General features: G+C 51.5%; 2 protein-coding genes across 11 annotated transcripts in view; one reads left to right on the forward strand and one right to left on the reverse strand.

Annotated features, from left to right (window-relative positions):
• The first annotated feature begins 6,939 nt into the window (after positions 1 to 6,939).
• Positions 6,940 to 12,462, forward strand: PIMREG (PICALM interacting mitotic regulator). Of its 8 annotated transcripts, none has more exons than XM_053569386.1 (6): positions 6,949 to 7,141; positions 7,610 to 7,934; positions 9,817 to 10,116; positions 10,702 to 10,793; positions 11,408 to 11,457; positions 11,570 to 12,462. In XM_053569386.1, exons 1-5 carry the CDS (start codon positions 7,047 to 7,049, stop codon positions 11,439 to 11,441), a joined length of 846 nt encoding a protein of 281 aa, XP_053425361.1. In that variant the 5' UTR covers positions 6,949 to 7,046; the 3' UTR covers positions 11,442 to 11,457; positions 11,570 to 12,462. The 8 variants fall into 8 exon arrangements, with proteins under 8 accessions (XP_053425367.1, XP_053425361.1, XP_053425362.1 ...); XM_053569387.1 differs by having other exon boundaries at positions 11,748 to 12,462; XM_053569388.1 differs by having other exon boundaries at positions 11,781 to 12,462.
• Positions 12,463 to 12,627: 165 nt separating this feature from the next.
• PITPNM3 (PITPNM family member 3) overlaps positions 12,628 to 20,378 on the reverse strand; it is a 97,585-nt gene continuing 89,834 nt past the window's right edge. For all 3 annotated transcript variants that reach the window (XM_053569395.1, XM_053569393.1, XM_053569396.1), the window contains 2 exons: positions 18,228 to 18,356; positions 12,628 to 16,870 (listed from right to left, as the gene is read on the reverse strand). In XM_053569395.1, the coding sequence (XP_053425370.1) occupies positions 16,565 to 16,870; positions 18,228 to 18,356 (435 nt within the window). In that variant the 3' untranslated portion in view covers positions 12,628 to 16,564. The remainder of the gene's footprint in view (positions 16,871 to 18,227; positions 18,357 to 20,378) is intronic.

Genomic DNA, 20,378 nt, shown 5'->3' on the forward strand with positions numbered 1-20,378 from the left:
CCTGGTTCCGGGGATGCCACCCTGGTCCAGACTCCAGCCACCTTCCCTCTTTCCCCATCTCCTCTTCCCCTCCCCAAGATCTACCCTCAGGGGGGTGTGAGACGGTGGCCAGAAGGGAGAGGGGACAGGTTTATGGCTTAGGAGGGAAGTAAGACAGGGGACAAAAGGCAGTAGGTGTGGGGAAAGTTGAGGTGCCCTCCCCAGCTCCGTCCCCTTGCAAGGCCTGGTTGGGGGCAGCGGGGCTCTCCTCTTGTCCCTGTCCTCTGGGAACAAGGCAGAGCTTATTTGGAGAAGCATCGGGGACCCTTTTCAGCGCTGAGAAAAATAAACGTGAAGACTTGGTGTTTGGTGCCACCTGGTGGCCAGCTCTAGTTCCTACGCCTCGGCTTCCCAGCACTAAGAGTGGCCAACTCTGTGCATCTGAAAACCATTCTCTTCTGCCGCCAAGCTCACTGTTACACAAAGAGGGGACACCGGACCCTGCTACAGGGAGAGATCAGAGCACCGGACTAGGAGCCAGACCCAGCTGAATTCAAAGGGCTAATCCCCGTCTTGTTGACTGATTTTATGGCCTTGGGTGTCTCCTGTCTTCCTTTAAGTCCATTTTCCCTAATGAAATGGGAAAATCAATCTCTCCTGACTCCCTCTCCTGGGATGCTGAGAGGCCTGAACCAGGGAATGGGAGCCCGAAATCCAGCACCCGCGAAAGTCTTGCTCCCTGTTAGAAGCCGTTGGGCTAGACGAGACCAAATCTGGGCCACTGGTCCCAGCCTAGAAACCCAGACAGCCCTCACCCCAGGAAGCCCGGCCTCAGCACTCCAAATCTGAGGGCCCAGTCTCTATCCTCCTGCTCTTTTCTTCCCCCCCTTTCTCCAGCCACACAGCAACCTGGAAGGGTCTGCATGCCGGAGGTAAAATGGATACTTAGCAAAACTTCAAATGAAAATAAAAACGTCTAGGGAAGATGGGAGATTACACCATAGTTGGCGAGTGGCTGCTTCTGAGATCCCAGAAAAGTTCACCCTTGACCTGGATGAGGGATACATGGGTGTTTGCTTTATAAGCTTTATAAGCACAATAAGTCCTCACTTAATGTAATCAATAGATTCTTAGACACTGTTTTTTTTTTTTTCATTTCAGTCTTAAAATTATTTCTTCAAAGATACAGAAACTGTGATTTAAAATGGAAGGACATACAGCGGGTTCACAGATAAGGTCGATGAGAAAAAAATTGGTTTCCTTATATGTCGTTTCACTTAAACTCGCAATTTTCAAGAACCTGTTGATGGCATTAAGTGAGAACTTACTGGATTCATTCTACTAGACGTTATGTTTTAGGCATTTTACTATCAAAAATATAATTCTCAATGGGAGAAAATGATCTAACTATGTCTCTTTCCACTCTTTTTAAAACTCTCCCACTATTCCCATTGCTTCTCATGATCAAAGAGCTATTTAAGAGGCGGGGCTGATAGATTTTGCCCATGGTTGGTCAGGGAACGTGGGGGGCTCAAAGGGAAGGGGAAGTTGATGATCCTGATACAGCAGTGGGGGAGGGGGGCGTGTTTCACTGTCAGGCTAAGCCTGGACTCAGGGCACAGCCTCCAGGCTAATCCCCTGGTACCCCCTTGGCCCCCGTCTTAGTTCTCTTTCTTTGCTATAACTAAACCAGGTAATTTATAAGCTATTAGTTCTGGAGGCAGGGAAGTCCAATTGCATGGCACAGGCATCTGGTGAGAGCCTCTCACTGCATCATCACATGGGGAAGGGCCAGAGTGCACCGGCTCAGATCTCTCTTCCCCTTCTTTTAAAGCCACCATTCCCAACATGCAGACCTCACTCCAATATCCGATATCCCTATTTAATCCTAATTATCTCCCAAAGGCCTCACCTGCAAATGCCACCAACATATGAACTTGGACATTAAGTTTCCAACACAGGAAATTAGGGGGTCACATTCAGCCCCCAAACCAATCTCCTCATGGACTTTATAAAAATGTGATTCTAAAAACCCACTCCTCTCTTAAAATTTAGCAAAGACTTCCCACTGCCTTCGGGGTACACTCTAAATTTCCTTCCCTGGCCTAAAGGCCCTGCCTCTTGCCACCCTCAACCCCTGATCTCAGGCCCCGACTCAGCCCTACTCCCTCAATTTTGCCTAGCTTTTCTGTAGTCCTAGAACTTAAAAGTGCCCCCAAACTCCCAACACTGGACCCCCAGCTCCTCAGCTAAGGGAAGCCTGCACTGACCTTCAGTTCAAGTCAGTTTCCTCCCAACCCCACTCCCCCCAACTTCCCCCCGGCACTTCACATTCATAGCATTAATTGCTCACAATGGTGTGTTCAATGTCTACTTCTCCCATCAGGCTGACAGTTCCAAGAAGGCAAGAAAACTGGTGGAAGCTTTGCTGTTGGTCAGAGAGCCCTCCCACAGAGCAGGGCTGGAGCTTCTCCTCCGTATCCCTCCTAAACAGAGCTGGACCCTTCCCCACACCCCGGAGAAGCAAGCCTGAACTTGAAACAAACTGACTGGCTTTTCCTCCTTGCCTCTGCACCTGCCACCTCACCAGGAGCTGGCTTCCCCTGAGTACAGCCTCCTTCCCACCCTCAAGCCACACCACTTCATGCAAGGCAAATGGAAAAGGCTTCTCATTCAGGAGAAAATGTTTCTTCCAAAAAAAGAAAGAAAACAAAAGAAAAGAAAGAAAGAAAGAAAATGTTTCTTCCTCCTTTTCCTGTTGCCATGGAGACTATTCTTCATCAACCTGGCCCACCAGTTATCCCTCTGAGTGAGGGAAGAGGGTGGAAAGCTGAAGGCAGGGAAGGCATCTTCCTGCGTGCATACGCAAATTCATTCATTCCAGACACTTAACGAGGCTGTGGAATCCAAGGTTAAGATTTGGGTTTTGGAGTCAGACGCTAAAGATTTAAGTTCCAGGTCTGGCATTCTGTACAATCTTAGACAAAGATGTTTCACCTGTCTGAATCTCAGCTTTGTCATCTGTAATGGAAATAAAAATAGTACCTACTTTATGGAGTTGCCGGGAGGATTAAGGGAGAATAAAGAAAGTAAATGCACTTAGCGGAATACCTAACACATGGTTAGGGCTTGAAAAACACGAGCTATTATTATGGATGCCCAGGACGTGCCCGGCATTGGAGACTAGCCTTCAATTTGAGAGATTTTGTTGTTAAGTATTTCGCCTGTGCTGACTCCTTTGCACACTTTCAACTTTGTTTTCTTAGAAACAACTCTTTCTTTTCCCTCCTCATATTTCACTGGTAAATGACAGTAATGAAATTCCTTATTTATTATGATAATAAATACAACTGTTGTAAACAGGTTTGGGAACAAACATTTTCAAATTGCAACCCACACCCCATTAGTGACCATTGCAGCTGGTGGTTGCAGCCATCAACTTTTTTAAGTGAAATAGAAAATAAAATCTCAGAGTACATCCTACATAGTCAAGAATTATTTCATGAAACAACAGTTCATGTGTGTGTGCATGTGTGTATGTGCGTGCGTGTGCTCTGAGTTTCCTACAAGGACTGCTGGTCTCCTTGAACATAATGTCCCTGTACCAAGAAGACCACGTACACACAAACACATGCACTGCCTGCTTAACTCACTGTCTAGGTTTCAGCTTTAAATAACGTGATTTTTGTATGGTTCTTTGATTAATTGGCTATTGGTTATTTGATTCATTAATGTGTGTCAGTCCTTATACACTAGTTTTGAGCTCCATGAAAGTAAGGAATACATCCATTTTGTTGACCTTTGTGGGCCATTTTTATCACACTGCTTAATCACTGGCAGGCACCCCAGTGATATGATTTGGAAAGACATGAGAGAGGAAATGTGGGAGAGGAGGTGAAGGGCCATGGATACCAGGGTGACTTCAGGTAGGGTGTGCTGGTTTAAGGTGCCTGCAGCCCCCAGGAGGAGATGAGACACAGGGGGTAGTTGGCTGTATGCCTGCAGAGAGGTCCAGACTGGAGGTAGAGGTGGGAGGGGCTAAGGGGGGGCAGAGTGATGTGGTGGTTAGGGAGTTTGAATCCTTGATCCTGCTATAGGCTAACTGGGTGAAATTTGAACCCATCTTAATTCTCTATGCCTCGGTTTCTTCATCAAGTTGTCAGCTGCAGTCAGGGTGTCTTAGCCCACTTTCTGTTGCTATATCTCAATACTGCAAACTGCATAATTCATAAAGAATAGAGGTTTATTTAGCTCACAGCCTGGAGGCTGGAAAGTTCAAGAGCATGGAGCTGGCATCTCTTCAGCATAGGGTGAGCCCTTCCAGCTGCATCATAGCATGGCCGAGGGCAGCACACGGCAAGAGGGCAAGAGCATGGGGGCCAGCTCAGATCTCTCCTTTCCATCTTTTAAAGTTCTGCCAGTCCCACCCTAATGACCTTGCCTAATCCTGCAGTCCCCAGTCTCTGGACCACAGACTGCTACAGGTCGGTGGCTTGTTAGGAATCGGGCTGCACAATAGGAGGGGAGTGACCAGCAGACAAACGAAGCCTCATCTGTATTTACAGCTGCTGCCCATCACCCTCATCACAGTCTGAGCTCCTCCTCCTGTCAGATTAGATCTCATAGGAACAGGAACCCTCCTGTAAACTGTGCATGCGGGTGATGTAGGTTGCACACTCCTGACAAGAATCTAATGCCTGATGATCTGAGGTGTAGCTGAGAACATAAGCAGCACACTTCAGCTGTCACTGTCTCCCATCACTCCCAGATGGGACTGTCTAGTTGCAGGAAAACAAGCTCAGGGCTCCCACTGATTATGCATTATGGTGAGTTGTATAATATTTAATTTTATATTACCAAGTGGTAATAGTAGAAATAAAGCACACAATAAATATAATGCACTTCAATCATCTTGAAACTATTCCCCACCCTCAGTTCATAAAATAATTTTATTCCATGAACCAGGTCCCTGGTACTAAAAAGGTTGGGGACTGCTACTCCCAAAGGCTCCGCCTCCAAATGCTATCAACATACTAGAGGCTGGGAAGGGTAGGACGGGGGGGGGGGGGGGGGGGGGGGACAAGGAGAGGTTTGTTAAACCTCTCCTTATGGAGAGGTGAATCTCAGAAATACAATGTGGGATAATATAAAGGAAATTAGGGACAAGAGAAATAAGTTCTAGTGGTCTGTAGCACTGTGAATGACTATGGCTACTAATACATTATACAGTTCCAAATAGCTAGAAGGAAGATATTGAATGTTCCCAGTACAAAGAAATGACAAATGTTTGAGATGATGGGTATGCTAATTACTCTGCTCTGATCACTGTATACTATAAGTATCACAACATCACTATGCACCCAAAAACATGTTTAAGTATTACGGGTTAATTAAAAAATTTTTAAGAAATTATTAAATAGTTCACACTTACAAGAATATATGTGCAATACGTATTTACACACCACTATAAATAACATATATAATTATACACACGTATGGTTTAAAGAACAATACACACATATGGTTTAAAGAACAATAAAGTAAACATCCGTGTAGCTATCCCCCAGCTTAAGAAAAGGAACCTTTGAAGCCCTTTGAGTCCCTCCCTGATCACATCCTTTTCTCCTGAAACCCCTTCCAAAAATAACTACCTATTTTATTTTTGTGTGTGTGTAATTCCCTAGCTTTCCATAATAGCTTTGTCCAAAAAAATGTGAGCGTATGTTCCTAAACCCTATTGATTAGCTTTTTGCTTTTGAATATACAGTCTCATATTTTATGTTTGTTCCTAATTTCCTTTACATTACCCCACATTGTATTTCTGAGATTCACCTAAATTATACTGAGTATACTTCATTTTTCTCCTGCTGTACAATAGTCCATAATTTGTACAATGTGTATATCCAAAAAACAAATAAACGCCATCAACATATGAGTTTGGGGATTATGTTTCCAACATATCAAAACCGAGGTACGCACTCAAACCATATCAGACAGTCAAGTGAGTTATAAATATCAAGTGCTTGGGCCTCCATCTGGTGCATAAGTTACACCCATATGAAAAATAATGTTAATAGTGGCTGAATAATTTCCAGACAGGCCGCCTTACAGGTTACTCATTACTATCCTCCTGTGGAGAATGCCTGAGGCAGGAGTGTGTGAGACTACCCTGAGTTGAAGAAGGGAGCTGAGGGGCAGCGCCTGTGGCTCAAAGGAGTAGGGCGCCAGCCCCATATACCGGTGGTGGTGGGTTCAAACCCTGTCCCAGCCAAAAACTGGAAGAAAAAGAAAAAGAAGGGAGCTGAGGACAGAGCTCAAGGAGCCCCTGACCTCAGGCCTGAGGTGTGGAGGGACAGTAGGGGGACCAAGCCAGAGAGTGGGATGTCTCATCAAACAAGATGAGTTGGGGAGAGCTTTATATGTAGACGGCTGCTTTTTGAGCTTGTCTAGGTGCTAAGGGGAAGAGAGGGAGGATTTCTTTCCACTGGAGGGTCTGGGTGGGGCCAGACCCGGGCAGGGCGGGGTGCGGGCAGGAGGAGGGCAGGCAGGCGTACTCTGGTCCATCCCCTCTCTAGGGTGTGTTTTCTTGGGGGTCAGAATGAGGATGTTGCGTTTGGGAAACACAGAGATGGGCAGGACCTGTGCCAGGAAGGGAGGGTCTTGTGGGAAATTTGAATCAAAACTTCCGTGGGAAACCAGAGCTTTCCAGGACCGGAGAAGCTGGCTCTTTCCGACAAAACCAATGAGCAAGTAAAGAAAGCCAGATCTCATGACAGGATGGGAGGGGTCCCTAGGAAACCAGGGCTACTGACACTAAGGAGCCTGGAGCCCGAGGCCGCCTGCCCCTGGGTCTTCCCAGTGCCCGGGACCACCCCCTCCGTTCGGATCGGTCAAACCAGCCAGAACCCGGTCAAGAGAGGGGGCTTTGAAGCGTCGCGCTGGGGGATTGGAGAAGAGTGGGGACGATCGGCCAATCCGAGAGCAGGATTCTCAGCCGCGAGTGAAGAAAGCCAATCGGATCCCAGGAGCGCCGGCCGGAGCGAGGACGGAGCCAATCAGCTGTGAAGATGAAGGTGGGGCAGAGCCGCGCGGAGTTTCAAATCGGCCGGGGTCAGCTAAGAGCAGCTGCGAGCAGCTTCGGGTCCGCCTCTGGGGTCGCCGGGTGAGCGCGGGCGGGAACGTGGTGGAGCTTCTGTTCAGAGGGGAGGGGGCTGGTTAGGAACAGGCACAATAAGCGGGGTCGTCTAGGTATTGCAAGCGCCCGATCAGAAACCGGGGCGTCAGGTCCGGAAGCGAGGGTTGGGCAGGGACGCGTTTGCGCTGCACCAGCCTGTGAAGGAGCTGTGGACAGTACCCTGGGTGGTGCTGGGGACCCTGCGATGCAGGTTCTCACTCTGCCTCCCTCCCCGCCTGAGGCAGAGAGCAGAGAGATAGCGGATTGGGACACTTGCTGCTCAACGTGACCCCTCTTGCAGGAACCGTGCTCCTTCCTGCACCCCACTTGCCAACCCTCCCCCCGCCTCCCACCTCCCTGTTCGTTCCATCCCTCTTCCCTTGTGCCTGGGGTCTCTGTAGCCTGGGGATGGGGATAGGGAATGCCTTGCTGACTGCCTTTTGACCTCCTCCCCAGGAACTACAGTGGGCAGAGAAGACTCTTGGCCAGGCAGATGGCTTCTCGGTGGCAGGGCATGAGGGCCTCTGTGCGCAGGAGATCTCTCCGGAACCATGAGCAGCTGGAGGACAGCAAGGCGCTTCAGTCTGTGGTCAGCCATCAAGAAACCTCTACCCTGGGCTCCCTGTGCAGACAGTTCCAAAGGAGGTTGCCCCTCAGAGCTGTCAACCTCAACCTCGGGGCAGGTCCCTCCTGGAAGCGCCTCGAAACCCCAGAGCCAGGACAGCAAGACCTCCAGGGTGCTGTTCGATCAGCTAAGAGTGCTTTGGGTGCCATGTCCCAGGTAATAGCGACCACCGTAGCCATCTATTTATGGAAGATTTCCTTGGTGCAGGACAGTTCCTACCTTCAAACCAACCCCATCTCCCAAAATATAAACTCCATATAAAGCACACAGGGGCTTTGGCTATTTCATTGCCCTTTTCCAGCACCCCAAATAGTTCCCCAGCACATAGTAGGCACTGAACAAATAGTGGAATGAGTCATGAAAGCATGGAGGAAATGGATGCTGACGATAAAAGGTGGTAGCGGTATGGCGATAGGAAATTGCAAGCAAGTGGTTGCCAGTGGGGGTCCACCAAGCTTAGTTGGCAGCACAGGGGTGTATAAGGCAGGTGAAGTAGGGTAACTCCAGGCTTAGAGCTGAGGGAGAGAAAGATGCTGAGAGAGCTGGCAGGGGGTTAGTCTGCGTATGGCCGGAGGACAGAGAGTGAGCTGGAACAGGGAGGAAGGACAGAAAGGTGCTGAAGGTGCTTAAACACTCTAGGAATGACTGGGAGTGGGAGGAATCCTAAACAGAGCAGGAAGTCTGGTCAGGTGAGCATATTAGAGCTTGTTCTTCAGCTACTTGATAGGAAAGGGATTGGAAACAGAGATGCCTCTGAGGGAGCCAGGGGCCTGGACTTGCAGGGGTTTAAACTTTAAGAGCTGCTCAGGAGGTAGATTTGAGACGATGTGGTGTCAGGTGAGACATGCCAGCAGGAAGATGTCATTCTGTGGAATGTGAGGTGCCCCTGGGCCCTCCAAGGGGTTGGTCTTTAAACCTGGAACTGGGGGTGTAGAGTTGTCACCTAGAAAGGACAGAAGCTGTGAGAGTGAATATACCTCCAAGGAGAGAATTAGGAGGGGGAGGGCAGGTGGAGACAGGCAGGGAATCTCCTTAGTGTCTTACTAGGAATTCTGAGGATGGGGGGTGGGGGGGGCAAGGGGGTAGCTATCCCCCAGACCTTTTGCAGAGGAGTCTCTGAGCCAGATGTTAGTCCTCATTTGCAAGCGTCTTTTGTTCATTTTCACCACCCTCAGGAATCAGAGAAATGAAATGAAGCATCTTGTTGAAGGTCACATAACTCATCAAATTTAACTGGGGCCTTGCTCCAACCTCTGGACCCTGATTTGCCAAGGCAAAACAGTCTAGCCAAGGAAGAAGAGGCTTCAGAGCTGTTACCAGCTGGTGTGAAAGGCCCAAGAGTCAGGGCTTGGTCCTTCTGGCATGATCAGAACTGTACTTTAGAAAGCTCTCTAAGGACCAATGTGGAGGATGAATAGTGTGAGTGAGGCCAGAGGCAGGAAGACAAATGCTCTCCTGACATGGGGGAAGTAGGGGGCTGTTCTTCTCTGGGATTTTCCTTGAGTGTCTGAGTCAATCTGTGCCCAGAAAGAAGGTTTGGTCTTAGATAGATGGAGGCTCTATGAGCCAGGGTGGTCCTCCTGCCACTGACCACTGCAGCCAAATGTTGAGGGTGACTCTGAGCCTGGTCTCAGCTATGAACCCATTCCACATGGAGTTGTTTACATTCCTTGCCCTTGAGACTAAGAACAGCCTGTATCTGTGGGATAGCTGATGGGTCTAGGGCAGGGGTCCTCAAACTGCAGCCCGCGGGCCACATGAGGCAGTGTCTATTTGTTCCCATTTTATTTTTTTACTTCAAAATAAGATATGTGCAGTGTGCATAGGAATTTGTTCATAGTTTTGTTTGTTTGTTTGTTTGTTTGTTTGTTTGTTTGTTTAACTATAGTCTGGCCCTCCAACGGTCTGAGAGACAGTGAATTGGCCCCCTGTTTACAAAGTTTGAGGACACTGGTCTAGGGGTTGGAAGGACAGCCTAGAGACTGGGATAGCACGTCTTGGCTTTGTCTGCACTAACCTTTCCATGCATCTATCACAGAGAATCCAGGAGTCCTGCCAGAGTGGCACCAAGTGGCTGGTAGAAACCCATGTGAAAGCCAGGAGGGGGAAGAGAGGGGCCCAGAAGGACAGTAGCCTGCCAGCTCACAGCCTGACCCAGAAGAGCTCCCGGCTGTCTAGAGCCACCTCTGCCCACTCAGCCATGGACTCCTGGGAGAGACAGCATCACTACCGGTCTGTCCAGATGGGCCTGCGTACCCCCCAACTACGGCGGTCAAGGAGGGAGGCTGCCTTCCGGAGCCCCTATTCCTCAACAGAGCCCCTCTGCTCTCCCAGGCAAGTGGTACAGTACCTTTCCCCAGGGCTGGTAGCCTTCTAGCCCAGGCACAATTCCCTTTCCCTGGCTCTCTAAAACACTAACTGATCCCCAGGGACTTTTGAGCACCTCCTGTAGCTACCTGGAGGTAGGGCACCCTGAGCTGAGTCACATCCATGTTCTGGACCAGCTCTGCCCCCAGAACTAGTGGGCGGCCTAAAAAAATTCTTCAGAGCCGTGGTTTCCCTATCTGGAAAAGGAAGTGGTGAGCTTAGCTGTGACTATACATTCACTCAAGCCTCCTGGTGAGCTCAAAAGCAAGTTTTGAAGCCATCTAGATGGCTGGGCCTCAAGTTCCAAGTGGGGGGCAGCAGGATCACCTGTCTGCAAAACACTTGCTGTGAGTCAATTGCCCTGACCTTGCCATTCCTGCCAGATGCTCTAGTTCACTCTGATATCACTTCCTGAAGTTAGGGCCTGGAGTGAGGCATTTCCAGCCCACCAGGGTCTTCTGGACCCACAGACACAGCCCCAGAGCTGGGTTGGGAGGGGTTCCTGCCAGGGGTTTCCATCTGGTCACTGGCATGGCTTTTCCTTTTGTTCAGTGAGTCTGATGGTGACCTAGAGCCTGTGGGGGCAGGAATTCAGCATCTCCAGAAGCTGTCCCAAGAGCTAGACGAAGCCATTATGGCTGAAGACAGGTGAGCTGACATTCCCTGCTTCAAAGTGACATGGCCAGGAGGGCTCCCTGGAGGCATGCCATCTCTGTGAGCAGCTGCTGGTTCTGGCTCTGACCTGCTATATGACCCTGTCCAGTCCCTTTATCTCTCCCATCTCAAATGTGAAAAGGGACGAAAGACCTTGATTGAAGTAATGATAGAGAATTCTCCCCAGATATATTTGGCCCTCCAGGCCTTGGGCCCCCACATTTATCCATCACCTGGAGCCTCACATATCCCAGGTACCCAGTTCCTGAAAAACCTGCCCTAGCCCCAATCCTCTCCATGTCTCCCCTATGCCCTGCCTGCCCAAGGAGCTGGGAACAGCAGCACAGCTGCTATGGAGTTCCTGGTCTATCTACTCCGACCCTATCCTGGGGGCTGGGCCTGGGTTATGGATCTGCCCTCACTTGGGACTATTTCCACATTTATATAATGGCCATTATGCTTCCTAGGCTGGGTCCTGCCAGCTCTGACTATGCCGAGTGGTCATGTTCCCACCACATTCCCATCCCCTCCTGCCTGCTCCCAGACAGGGAGGGCCCCCTCACAGCCTGCATCCCTCAGTGGCATCAATCTCTCTCCCTTTTGTCTAGCAGTGATATGACCGTCTTTCTCATTCATGACTAAGGACAGTGCCCTGCAGGTAACATCCTTTTCTCCTCCTTCCCTTCTTCCTTTCCTCCCCTCCTGCCCCTCATGCATGAGCACCTGTGTATATGTGAAAGCATATTAAAGAAATGAGTCTTTCCTGGAAGCACCTACAGAGCCAATGGACACAGCAGAGGAGAAAGTATACAAATCTTCTTACCTGTTTGGAGCCAGGGCTGCTAACCTCACTGACCCTGTCACTAACTGAGCATGCTGGGGACCCCTTCCAATCCCCCATTTAGCGGGGCAAGCTATGGTGTCTCCACTTCCCCTGCCTTTCTGCAGTGAAGGAGGTACCCAGGGAGCTCTGTCCTACAGGAGGCAAGTGTCTGACCACCCCCAGGATGTCTGTGCTGCCCTGTGAGCTCCCCAGAGGATGCCCCCAGGAGTCTTCAGTACCCCTGGGCCACCGCTAATAGGGACATGACTAACAGGGGCCTAAAGCTTTCCTGCTCCAGCCACATCCGGACCCATCAGTGACCACCTGCTGCAACCTGAGAGTGACTTGGGGAGATCTTGAAGAGATGGGAGAATTGTCCCTTCTCCTCCCCCAGGGCTTAGAAATTCATCCCAAACTTCATTTCACCTGTGGTTGCTTCATCTGCCATGTGAGACCCAGGAGTGCAAAGGTGTTTGAGAGCTCTGAACCATGTCCCTAGCAGCAGGGTCTTTGGGGAGCCCCCCATAGCCTCCCTCACCCTCTGTGTCTCCGGGGCTGAGGCTCTTGGGCACCTGTCTCCCATCTCTGCTTCCCCTACCAGGGCCTAGAAGAAGTTGTAGGAGACAGTTCCAGGCTTAAGACCCTGGGTTCCCGGGTACCTATTTATATGCTCAGCACAGGACAAGGGTGTGCTTTGGGGAGCAGTAGATTATTCAAGAGCAATTTCTGCCCTTTGTAAATTATTTAAGAAATCTGCTTTGTCATTTTATTAGAAAGAAACCAGCGTGTGACTTTCCTAGATAACATTGCTTTTCATAATAAAAACTCTTTCTTCACTTACCATCTGTTCTCTTTCACTGTTAGCCTCCACCCCAATGCCCAGTAGGCGCTGGGTAGTAGGTTTGTGGCTTAGAGCCGCTTGTTCCCCTCACCCTCCTCCATCCCAGCTCAGGAAGAACATGAGTAAAGGGAAAGGTTTCTCAATTTAGTTCAGAGCAAAGCACATTTTAAAGGCAAATAAAGTTTTTATTTAAATGACAACATTTGAGAGTTAAAAACCAGCTCACATCAAAATCAAGACCAGTTGTAAAAATCTTTTAATTCCATAATGCTGTTTTTGTCTTGTTAGAAATCGGATATTTTACATTTTCTAACAGATTTTATACAAGGCAGCCATAAGGAATATAATAAATCTTTTTCACCACAGAACCATCCATCACAGATAATACTGAAAGTTATACACTTAGGAACAGTCAGACCACAGACAAGGTCAGACTGGCTGCCACCACCAAGTAAACACATAGAAAAGGACAGTGGGGTCCGAAGTGGTGGGGGGAGGCAAGGGGTCCTTATACATGAGCCACCCTCCTCTGGCCTGCCCCTCCTTGATGTCATCTGCCCCTCCTTCGTCCCAAAGAGGGTGGAGTCAAACTCTGATTTCCCTCCCTGTTCATTCCCCAACAAGGAGCAGAGCCCAGGCCAGGCTTGGGCTTAACCCTAAGGGTGATTTTTAAGAAAGTCCCTCAAGCCCAGAAGAAAGGGAGGCGGGGATGTTTCTTTTGGCTGAGCCAAAGAGAATAGTTTCCAGCACTTGACACCCAAACCCCCAGGATTTGGTGGGAAAGTTGGTTGTTTAAGGCGGGGTCAGCTTTGAGGTTCCTCAGGGTCAGAGCAGCCCTCCTGGATGGGGCTGCACCGAACTGGGTAGGAGAGTGTCTGTGTAAAACAGACTCTTGCTACCTCTGGACCCATTTCCACCAGCCTCATTCAGGGTCCAGCTTTCATTAAAGAGTGGTGCAGTATTTTGTCTAAAGGACACCTCCAGGGCACAAGTATACACTTCAAAATGGTAAAAATACAGTTTAAAAACCATGAGATGTGGCCTTCTCTTTTCCAGAGAGCCCACCAGCAAGTAATCTCTGGATTACTGAGGTTCAAACATGATTACTGTAGCCCAGCACCCAGAAAGAAGGGCCATTCTTCTAAATGCATAAAAGGAGTATTTTTGTTGTTGTTAATATTTTGTAGAGTCTAAGGGAGGAGTTTAGATCTTTAGGAAAAAACCCACCAAGCTGGAAGAGCAGGCTAAAAAAAATGGACCCTGAACCCCGACCAGGGCAAGTGGCAGAGGAAGGTGGCAGGCAGGCCCTTGGCCCAGACAGCCACAAGATCAAGAAGAACAAACATGCCACACAAGAAACAAGGAGCTTTGGTCAGGCAGGAAGATCTGTTTCCCAGCTGTTGGAAAGCAGGCATACCAGGAGCTAGAAGAATTCTCTAGAAAACAGCTGGATTGGGAGTCACAGAACTACTCAAGAAGAGGCAGCAGCACTCCTTCCAGAGAACCTTACTTGGTTCTTTTTCTCTCCAACTTAACTGAACAGACAAAACTGAACAAACCACTAGTACAGAAAGTGCATGTGGATTACAGAGTTGCCATGAAAGCAGTACTGAAACATAGGTTGTCTCGTCACTAAACAGAACCACGCCTACACACGCTCACACACACCAACTACAGCTCCAAGGGGGTTGTGTTCACACTATCTCATTGTACACCACCAGCATCTCATGTGTGTCTTGTCAAAGCCCCAATCTAGGGCTCCAAAAAGGAAGGGGTGATGGCCCTCCTGCTGGGTCTTTTGTCTTACCCCTGACCCCCAGAGCCCTGGTCACTCTGACTCCAAATTCCCTGGGGTTCCCAGCTCATGGCTGGCTCTTTCTCTTGCTCCTACCCTAGGGTTCTCAAAAAGGGAAGAAGCAACGTCTCTCACACTTTTTTTTTTTTAATCATTTGTGAGTAATGTATCAGTGCCTTCTGCAAAAACAAGATGGTAGAAGTTCAGAAAATCAAACTAAGTCTGCCCAAGTTTAAATCAGGATATTTGGGGACAGGTGGGAAGGATGGGTGTTGAGATGGGTATGCCATGTGAGCTGGTGCCTATGGAGACCTAAGAATGATGAAATGTTAAAGTGGGGAGGGGCACTGTGAACCACCAGAAGGCAGGACCAAAGAGGAAGCTGAGGCTGATGTGCAGCCCTCCCCAACAGCCTCACTGGCAGTGCTGGGCTTGGATGCAGGATGCAGTGCTGACAGGAGCAGAAGAGCTGGCAGGCTGCAGAAGACACATTTCTAGTGGAGAGAGCAGGGCGGAGGGCTGGGAGCTGACAGCCCAGACCCCTGCAGCCCCAGGAGGGTGCCCAGTTTGTCAGGCAATTCACAATGGCGGTGCCAGCCGCCCCCACCAGCAGCTACTGTCATCTGCGTGGGAGCTGCGAGAGGTAGACATTGAGCAGAAGCGACACCAGACTGACACAGGTGCCTGCTGTGCACATGGACATCTGGGCCCAGGGGCAGCCTGGCTGAAAAAGCTGGGACTGGCCTCAAAGGAGCCCACAAGAACTGAGCAGCAACCCAGCAGGGCTGCCCTACACAGCGGTGTGGCCCAGGGCCAAGAAGTAGGAGGGCCTGGGCAAGCTTTGAGGTGACCCAGGAGAGCCACACCCTGCCAACCTCAGAGGATCACCCAGGAGGAAGTTACAGGCTCAAACTGAGTGGCAGGAGGAAGGGAAGAGAACACAACAGTTGGAGCCAAAATTCCATGAACCCACCAGAACCCTAGAATCTTAGCTTTATGCCTTCCAGGAGCCAAAAGGGAGAAATCAGTCTGAGTAAAGGTGGGAGGGAGGGAGGGAAACCAGCTCAGTACCCTTTGTTGGGGTGGTGGGGTGGGGGGGGGGTCTATCTCTGGGACTTCTAATTTGGACATCAGTGCAAGGAAAACCTGCAGCATGGGCAGTGCCTGTGGCTCAAAGGAGTAGGGTGCCGGCCCCATATACCGGAGGTGGGGGGGTTCAAACCCAGTCCTGGCCAAAAAAATGCAAAAAACCAAAAAAAAAAGAAAACCTGCAACAGCTCTCCACGGAGAAGGGACCCTTCCCAGCTCCTCCCAGAGGGCTTTCCTTCCAGGCAGTGGACAGGAGCTCCTCCCTCCCAGCCCCCACCAACCCCTCTCCCAGACTGTTAGAAGGTGTGGATCACCAGACACTCTGAGGGGTGCTTAGGCCTGAAAGCCAAAGGGGGCAGAAATGCAGGGCAACCCAGGAGTCAAAAACTTGCACCAGTCTCAGGTTGGGGGAGCCCTCCAATTACAGAAGGAAGGCAGGGGGCCCAGAGAGGGTAAGCTCCAGGGCTCACAGCCAGCCCAGCTGCGCCAGGGCCCAAGGCTACAACCTCACAGAGGGCACGAGGCAGGGCTCCCGGAAGAAGAGCACACCTGTCCTCGGGGCCACAGGAAAATGGGGAGAGTACTGAGAACAAGAAGGGGCACAAGGTCACACCGTCAGCACCAGGCCCCGATCCAGGGCTGTGGACAGAGTCAGCACACACGAGGACAAGCCCAGGGGACCTCCTCTCACTCCCAGAAAGTGGCCAGTTTGGCGTAAGAAAGCCAACTCCAAAATGGTGACCCAGGATGTCACGGGGAGGGCTGGCACAAATGCCACTCGCCCCTCCGCAAAGCAGCCACGAAGCTGTGCCCGCCAGCAGCAGCTGGTCCTGGGGCTGGGGCAGCGCTCATAGGGCCTGCCCCGCATCTCTGGGAAGCCTCGGGACCCAGGAGGATGTGACTTTGCCCAAACACTTCCGCTCCGGGCATTCCTGCCCCAGGATTACACAAACACATTTAACCCTGACTTGGGCTTGCCGTCACAGGCATGGGGGAGGCAGCCGCAGCCGCACTGTGACCCCCGGACCTCACCCCGTGGTAGCTCAGGCTAGCCACCCGAGGCCGGGTTAGGGTCCCTCCCTGCTCTGGTCGGACACTGCTGGACAGACACGGGAGGGGAAAAAGCAGGTAAACGCCTGTGTTGCTGGGAAGAGGGCAGCCCCTCCGGTCCCCGCAGGCAGCCTGGTTGGGCCCCACTGCTGAGCACAGCCCGCTCTTCAGGGCACCGACTCGAACTTGGGGGGCCCACGCGCCCAGCTGAGCGCGGGCAGCGGCCGCTCGTGGTCCTTGTCGGACTCGGGCTGGCTCTGGGCCCGCTCGGGCTTGGGGTTGGCAGCGGGCGGGTCGGGCTGCTGCACCGACATGGTCCTGCGGAGGTGGTTGCGCTTCCGCAGGAACTCGGGCTGCGCGTGCAGCCCGAAGCTGCCCTTGCGCAGGATCATGCGCGAGTTGTTCTTCTTGGGGCGCGAGCGGTGGCTGGCCTCCAGCGCCGCCAGGTGCGCGGCGTAGCCCTCGCTCAGGAACTGCGAAGAGGACAGGCGTCAGGCAGCGGTCCCGTCCCCTCCACGTCACCGCTTCCCAGAAACACCCAACCAGGGCGCTGCGGCTTCTCTGAGGAGCCCTCAGGAAGCACGGAGCTCATTGCCATGCCAGGGTCCCCACTCCGCTGTGCACCTCTCTCTGTACCCGTGGGTCGCTCCAGAGTTCTTCGGATTCTTGATGGGGATGAAGTGCCCATCCTTGTCCCTCTAACTAAAATCCCCGAATGCAAGTCCCTCCCATCATCCAGCCTCTACCCACATAACTTAACTTGTTTGACCCCGTAGCTTCCCTTCCTGCCAGCCTTTGTGTCCCCAGCAGCAACAGCACCACCTGGACCCCTGTTAGGCTGACTCTCAGGCCCCACCCCAGGCCCGATGAGTCAGAATCTGCGGCTCAACAAGATCCCCAGGGGATGTGGCTGCGCTGGAGTTTGAGAAGCAAGGCTCTTGAGTTCCCCGCTCTGAGGTGCCACCATCTTCCTGCCCCCTGCTGGTCACCCTGAGCCCCCTCCCATTCCCAAAGGGAGGTCATCTCCTGCTCCTCCCACAATGTGCTTCTCAATCCCAACGATGGCACCTGGTCACCTAAACCAGAAACCTGGGGCACGGGTCCTCAGCTTTTCCTCTTTTTCATCCCACATATATTTGTTCTGCGTGGTACCAAATCCAACCCATGCCCTGCCTCAGAAATCCCTCAGACCCTCCACATTCCCTCCAATGTTCTCCCTGCTTCTTTTCCACTCCTTTGACCCACCTGCCATCTGCAGCCTGAAGGCTCTTTCTGAATCAAGCACTCTGAGGACAGAGTCCCAAATGAGGAAGGCCCACAGCCCACCTTGGATGCACTTACCAGCCCAGCTCCCTTCTCCCCTCCCTGCTCACATCACACGCAGCCACAGTTGAGTCACTGGCAATTCCCCAGATATAATGTTCTGTCACCTCTTGACCTTGGCTACTGCCTCTGCCACAAATGCTTCTCCCAATCTTAGGCCCTTCCTGGGCTATTCCTTTTAATTCCCGAAAGCCAGCCTAGCCCTGGAGTCAGGGAGGACTCCATGACTCTCCCTGCTCCCAGTAGTAAATCCAGGCTATCCTGGAATGGACTGCAGACGTTTCCATTTCCCCAAGTAGACAGGATGACACTGTATCTGACTCCGCCGAGGACTCTGTCCTGCACTCTACACAGGCTCTGGCCCAAGACAAGTGCCCCATAGACTTTGTTGAATGAATGAATGAGTAATGAAGGAATGAACAAATGAATGAACTGCCTACTCCACCTACCCACCCCCACTTTCTCTGACAACCCCCCACCCCTGCCCCTGGCCCAGCCTCCACCTACCTGGCACTGGGTTTGGTACTTCTTGGTGGGCCGGCCCACAATGAAGATCTGGGAGGCTGGCAGACCCAGCACGCTATAGACAGAGATGTCCTTTGTGGAGCCGTAGGCAGCACTGATTCTGATGAAACACTGAAACACAGGGCAGCTCATGAGAGCAGGAGAGGCCCAGCAGACCTCCCCTGGAAGGCTTCCTAGACCAACGCTGGGGAGCCCCTGCTTGGGGACTCTGTTAGCCTGAAAGCCATGTGTCCACCCTGTGTCAGGAACAAACCCCTGTCTGCCTATGCCCTGTCCCCCCCCCCCCCCCGCATACTAGGCCTGATACAGGGACAGGGCTCTGCCCAGCAAACAGTCATGACCACACAATGTACTGACCTGACCTCAGACAGCACTATGCATTGTAACAGGTTAAGTATTAACAAGGCAAAGCAATCCTTTGTAGATAAGGAAATTGAGTTGCAGGTTTATACATTATAGGGCCAGGACTGGAGGCCTCTGACCCTGTCCTATCCACACACACCATTTTCTTGCTGCCTGTCACTGGCTGGTCTGAGGTCACATCCAGAAGCCCCCAACCAGTTCCACAACCTGCCTGAGATCCTCCTTGCTCTGGGGTACTCCCAGATCATCACCCTGCCCTCCTGCCCCAGCCCACTGGGTGAAACTACCGCCTCCTTAGGGTGCTCACTACCCTAAGCTGTCCCTCACAGAGTATTCCCCTTCAATGTGCCGTCTTCTTTGGTCCTGGGTCACAGTTCCATTCCTCCTATGCCCCACCATTACTGGAATACTCGCGGTCCTTCTGGATCACCTGCCACCTACCCTCGCAGTCTGAAGGCCTCTCACCTTCTTTTCCATCAGTGGCCATCACTTCTAGGTCTGAGCCCACAACCTCACTCTGAACTCTAAACTTGCACTTCCTCACTCTGACCAGCGCTTCTGCCCCCCACATCTCTGCCAGCCCCCAACCTGGCTGCTGTGAGCCTCACTGACACCTGCATTTTCTGTAGCCACTCTCCTGCCTCATCCCTTCTTCATTCTGCCTGGAACCCTGTGGCATCCCTGTGTCCTCTGTCTCCACCTTGGATACTCTTACCTCCTGGGATACATGCCTGGCCAGACCTCAGCCCTGGAACTTTTCAACTAACCACCTTCTTATACACTGGCTGCCAAGAACTGCTAGAGAAACTCCCCAAACTGCACAGTTCTCATCCTATATATTCTTTTTGTCTCTCTCTGAGCCTGCATGCTGCCCTCAGCTGACTTGCCTTTGATATTGAACCAAAGAAAAGGCTTTCTCAGGAACTGGTTAATTCCCAGCTAGCCTGTGGCTCAGAGGAAGGCACAGGCCCTCTTTGTCCCATGCCCTCTCTCCTCATTCTCCAGAACTCCTGTCACTTCACTCCCACCTGTCACTTCACTCTCACCAGTTCCAGTGACTGCCTCCCGAGACCCACCTTCTCTGCTCCTTGCTCTGCTTCTGCCTGCTTGTCCCTCTGAGGTGTCCCTTTTTCACCAAGGTCATCTAGTAGGTAATTCTCACCAAACCACAATGTATTCACCTGAAGAGCACTGTCTCCTTGAAGCCCTCTCCTCCCCAACACCTGCAGCATCTCTCTCCTGGGCCCCTCCCCCTCAAATCCTCCTCCTGCTTCCTCAGTTGGCTCCTCTTCCTGCTCTCAGGGCCCAGCACCATCTCCTCTTACTCTTGCCTTTGCCCAGCAGATGCCTCCCCTCCATGACTCCATTGATCTGCCCCATCCTTCCGGCTTCCAGCCTCCACCTGCAGCCCAGACCTCTCTGGAGCCACATCACATCCCACAGCCAAAGCAGTCTCAATGTGTCCACAACTGGACTCATCCCCTTCCAACCTGGTCCTCCTCCTCTCATTTCATTCATTCATTCATTCATTCATTCCTCTAACATTCATTAAGTGCCTACTGTGTGGCATCCTTGACCCAAATCCAGGAGATATGTTGGTGAGCCGAACAGACACAAACTCTGCCTTCATGGAGACCACAGTCAAGTAAGTAGCACCTGGCTCCCTCCTGGTCACCTATCCTGGACATCTGAGAGCCTCTCACTCCCTACATCCAACCACCACTGAGGCCTGACAGTTCCACCTCCTGATTTGGGGCCTGTACATGCCTT

The sequence above is a fragment of the Nycticebus coucang genome, chromosome 18, assembly GCF_027406575.1.
Source record: "Nycticebus coucang isolate mNycCou1 chromosome 18, mNycCou1.pri, whole genome shotgun sequence".
In the NCBI taxonomy this organism is placed as follows: domain Eukaryota; kingdom Metazoa; phylum Chordata; class Mammalia; order Primates; family Lorisidae; genus Nycticebus; species Nycticebus coucang.

Bases quoted from the DNA above. Each gene is read 5' to 3' on its own strand.
- PIMREG (XM_053569385.1), top strand. From the start codon at position 7,047: ATGAAGGTGGGGCAGAGCCGCGCGGAGTTTCAAATCGGCCGGGGTCAG. The intron at 7,142-7,609 runs GTGAGCGCGGGC...CCTCCTCCCCAG, and splicing joins TCCGCCTCTGGGGTCGCCGG to GAACTACAGTGGGCAGAGAA. The intron at 10,117-10,701 runs GTGGTACAGTAC...TTGTTCAGTGAG, and splicing joins CCCTCTGCTCTCCCAGGCAA to TCTGATGGTGACCTAGAGCC.